Source organism: Mus caroli, chromosome 14 (assembly GCF_900094665.2).
Source record: "Mus caroli chromosome 14, CAROLI_EIJ_v1.1, whole genome shotgun sequence".
Lineage (NCBI taxonomy): Eukaryota > Metazoa > Chordata > Mammalia > Rodentia > Muridae > Mus > Mus caroli.
Window position 1 is genome coordinate 13,443,772 of NC_034583.1, and position 4,568 is coordinate 13,448,339.

The 4,568-nt window shown below is 45.2% G+C and overlaps 1 protein-coding gene and 1 pseudogene across 6 annotated transcripts in view; one reads left to right on the top strand and one right to left on the bottom strand.

Annotated features, from left to right (window-relative positions):
• Positions 1–1,190, bottom strand: part of LOC110309655 — a 3,450-nt pseudogene extending 2,260 nt beyond the window's left edge.
• A 133-nt stretch (positions 1,191–1,323) lies between these two features.
• Positions 1,324–4,568, top strand: part of Sec24c (SEC24 homolog C, COPII coat complex component) — a 22,683-nt gene continuing 19,438 nt past the window's right edge. For 2 of the 6 annotated variants that reach the window (XM_021182534.1, XM_021182537.1), the window contains exons 1-2: positions 1,324–1,391; positions 2,942–3,141. In XM_021182534.1, coding sequence (XP_021038193.1) covers positions 2,970–3,141 — 172 coding nt within the window. In that variant the 5' untranslated portion in view covers positions 1,324–1,391; positions 2,942–2,969. The other 4 variants (XM_021182535.2, XM_021182536.2, XM_029468853.1 and 1 more) reach the window with 4 other exon arrangements.

A 4,568-nucleotide genomic window follows, 5' to 3' on the forward strand; every position in this document is an offset into this window, starting at 1 on the left:
GACAGGGTTTCTCTGTATAGTCCTGGCTGTCCTGAAACTCACTCTGTAGACCAGGCTGGCCTCAAACTCAGAAATCCGCCTGCCTCTGCCTCCAAGTGCTGGGATTAAAGGCGTGCGCCACCACGCCTGGCTATCCATGTATCTTTTAACAAGATTTGTTAACTCCAGTTCCAGGGGATCCAGTGCCCTCTTTTGGCCTCTGCAGGTACTGTATTCACAAAGTGCACAGATACACATTCAGGCAAAGCACCCATACATAAGACATTTTAAAACAAGCTAGACAGAAACAACTGACTGGTTAGTAACACACATGCAAACTTAAATGCCCATTTTTCTCTAAGCATGCATTACTGTGTAACTATAATTACGTAGGAAAAAACCCCACAAAAGTTTGCCTACTCTATTCATGAACCTAAGTTGGCCCAAAGAAGTGCTTAAAGCATAACAGCACAGAAGGGATTCCAACGCATGCAACGGAGAGGTTGGAAGCATAAAAAGTGGGAGTTCAAGGTGATCATGGGTTATATATCCAGTTTCAGGATAGTCTGCCTATAAATTGAGACCCAGTCTCAAAAAACTGACTAGAGGATAAAAGAGCAATAATCATTTATTAGTTAACATTGTTCTCTGAAGAGTCTTACGATTACTGAAAGAATTGTAGCTCTTTTAACAGAGAGCAGGGAGGTCTTTATACTCTGGTAGAGTTACCTCTATCAAAAAAGGGCAAGGCATAAAATGGTAACTAATCTTTATTTAATAAACATTATACTAGACAATCTTAGGAAACGTCTCTAAATTCATTCCAGTTCACTGTTCGATACGAATTCTTTTCATTAAAGAAGTAAATCGGGGCAGAAGTTGTCCAAACATTGAACTAATCGGCCCAAAGTCGAGGGTTAGAACCCACCCTACCACTACCACGTGTGGCTCAAAGGTCAGGGTGAGCGCTACCGTAGGGACGCAAATCAACGGGGTGAAAGGTTAACAGGAAGTTGATAACAAGACTAGCTGTCCTTAAAGTCACCACACGACGAAGGGAGCGTTACTAAAAATAATCTGACCTAGTTTTCTCAATACCCTCTCAGCTGGTAAAGCCATAAAGAAAGTCTGGAAAATGTGGAAAAATCTGGAAAAGACAAAAAAAAAAAAAAAAGCATGAAACTCAGCAATACTTTCCAGACTGCGTCCATGACGGGATACACCACATACGCATGCGCAACATCCGGGTTCCCGGAAGCGTGCCTAAGGCCGACGTGGCAGAAGGAGTGGCCTAACCCTAGAGCATGGGGCGGAACTTCCGGGGACGACACGCCAGCCCCCCCCTCGGAACCGGAAGTTGAGCCTGGGAGCCTTGACGTTAGGAACGAAGTCGAACCTGGATCTGGAGCCGGGTGAGGAGTGGCATCGCGAGGTTGCGTGGTGGGGAGGAATGCTGAGGAGAGGCCAGGGTATTTTTGGCCTGATCGCTGTCCGGTTTTAGAGGAAAGGGAGGAGCCTGGAGGCGGGGCCTAGAAAGAGACCCTCACCTCTCGTATCTGTGGCCAGCGATCGGTCTTAGGTCCCCGGACCCCTCCCTTCACCTCCTAGCCCAGGTTCCGGCTCCCTTCGCCCTCCCAGCATGTTGAAGGGCATTAGAGGATTGGTCTTTACTGCTTAGTGAACCGGCCCTCTTCGTGGCCCTAGAGGTTGGCTTGGCTTCCGGATCTCGATCTCTATAGAGCTCTCAAGCCTCCGCATCTCGGGTACTTTCAGAGTTCTAGGAAGCTTGCCCCGCCCCTTTGGGTTGTCACCCTCGGCTGTCCACCTAGGATGGAGTCACGATTGGAGTTTGACTCCGAGCTTATTCGGTCCCTCAGCCTCCTTCAGGAACTTAAAGGGAGAGGGACGTTTCCCAGGCTTGATGTTGGTGGCATGTGCAACGTTTAGGGTTTGGAAGGACTGTTCTAAAATGACTTTGACTTTACAGAGTTTTCAGTCCGGCAGCGGTTTAGCTTTTGGGCTCTCCTAGCAAAGAGAGACCTATTGTTCTACTGCAGCACCTGAAAGGAGGTCTCACTCTTCCTGGGCCTCTTCTGCTTGTAGAATAATTAGAATGATGTTTAGATCTCCAGTCCCCTTGTTGGAATGACCCCTGAAAAGGACCTCCAACTCACCCTTCTGTTGCTGGGCAAGATTGCAATAGTTTGATAGCGACTTATCAAACAAACCTTAGAACAGAAACAATTACAGGCATGCTCCTGGATTTAGAATACCCATAGTCCTCTGCTTGAGGGATGAGATGAATGACCTTTGTCATGGAATATTGCTACTTTTTTTTTTTTTTTTTAATCTTAATGTTTCATTTGTGAGGTTAATACATTCTGTTCATGGAAAGACTGGGGTCAGAGTAACATTTGGATTATTGTATGTCAGACAAAGAATACTGTTTCTCCCAAATAGCTACTTTACAGTTTTTCTTTGTGTGTGTGTGTGTTTGAACAAAACCCAGTACATTTGAAGTGATTCTGTTTTGGGGATGAATGGATGACTTGGTGGTAGATACAATGAATGGAAAGTGGAAACATTGCTTTATTTACCTGTAACATCATGGTAGTTATCAGGCAGAGGACTCTGTGTGACTGACTAGACACTGAAAGTCATACCACGGGAGAATGGCTCCTGCTGTTCTGTTCCATTAAGTCTGTCTGAAGTTGAAATTTATACCTTCTTGGCAGTGACACAACATGGGGTTCACAGTAACAAAATCCTTGCTTTGAAGAAAGTGACTACATAGTGGCGGGGCAGGAAGTTTCTGAGATCCTGTGGTAGTGTGGGAACAGTTCAACTGATCACAGCCTGATAAGGTCAATCCCTTCTCATCTCTTCCTTCCTTCCCTGAATAGTTGCTCCCTCCTTAGAAAGTTTGTTTTGACTGATTTCGTTCTTTTCCTTCATTCAATAGGTGAGATCAGATCGGGGATGCTCTCATAATGAATGTCAACCAGTCAGCTCCGCCTGTTCCACCATTTGGGCAGAACCAGCCCATCTACCCAGGGTATCATCAGTCTAGTTATGGTGGGCAACCAGGACCTGCAGCCCCTGCTACTCCCTATGGAGCCTACAATGGCCCAGTGCCAGGTTATCAGCAGGCACCTCCTCAAGGTATGTTTTGAGCTAGGGCAGGGAATGAGCAGTCTTCAGGTTCGATTGCGTTGCTTTAACAGAGCTGCTTGGTACTGTGACTGAGGAACATGAGTCTGACTCTTGGAAAATGAAGGCCCTGGGAATAGTCTTGTCTCGCCTCGTTTTTACATGTGACTGTTTCTACCTAAGCCACCTAGTAAGAATGCATCTTCCAGATTCAGTCACAGCTCACTTTGGTGGGTGTCACGCTGCACAGCCTCATTACTGTTACTGTATTACTGAGAGCTGGATGGAAGGGTTGTGGTCATAGCTCTTGTGTTGCCTGTTGACTTTGTCTCCCTGAAGTCACTTGTTCCTCATATGTGTTGAAAATGCCTCTTATTTGACTTCTGGTTCTTAACTATACTACTACTCTGGGACACATTTGTGTGGAAATGAATCTGAGTGTGAAAGTGTTTTTGTATGCCTGACATAGAGTACTCCCTGGATCTTTTACTGTCTTTATTTTCCTTTGCTTGGGTTTCCTCTTCTTGAATGTTGTGTGATGTGAGTGAAATAAGAGAATCTTGTGTTGCATTAGATTCTCTGTGTATCTCTTGGGGAGGAGTTGAATGTCGGCCCCATGTATATATGCTTTAGTGTTGAGCTACGCTGCTGCCAGTCCTCAGCTTTGTTTGATATTACTTTTCCAAGAAAGGTAGCTGGCCCTCCACATGCTAACCTGGCACATCTTATAAAGTTATTAGTAGTAGACTTTTGGTTGTGCTGGCTGAAGAGGTAGAGGATGCCAAGCTCTGTGAGTCTTTTGTTGTTGTTTTCCAGACAGGATTTCTCTGGGTATCCCTGGCCATTCTGAAACTCTCTCTGTAGACCACGCTGGCCTGGAGAGATCAGCCTGCCTCTGCCTCCCCAGTGCTGGGATTAAAGGTGTGCACCAGCACTGCACAGCAACCAAACCCTATGTTTGAGAGTAGATTCCACCAGGCCTACTGTCACAGGCCTGTTATTCCAGTTATAAGGGAGGGTGCAGTAGGAGGAATCCAACCTCAAGGCTTGCCTGGGTTGTAGAGTGAGTCCAAATCCAACTTAGGGAACAGAGTAAGAGTCTGTCTAAAAATAAAAATGAAAAAAGAAGTTATAAATTATTAGCAAAGTACTTGCCTAACAAGTATGAGATCCTAGCCTCAATCCCCAGAACCATGAATGAATGAATGAATGAATGAATGATGTGGGTGGGGTGGTTTTAGAGACTTGAGATAGTTCAGCAGGTAAAGGTGTTTACCACTAAGCATAATGACCTAAGTTCAATCCCTGAGATACATACGTGCGTGGAAGGAGAGAACAATCGACTTCTGATCTCCACATGCAATAAAAACATAATATCATTTTATGGGGGTTAGAGAGAGGGCTTAGTTGTTAAGAGCACTTTTTTTTTTTTTTTTTTT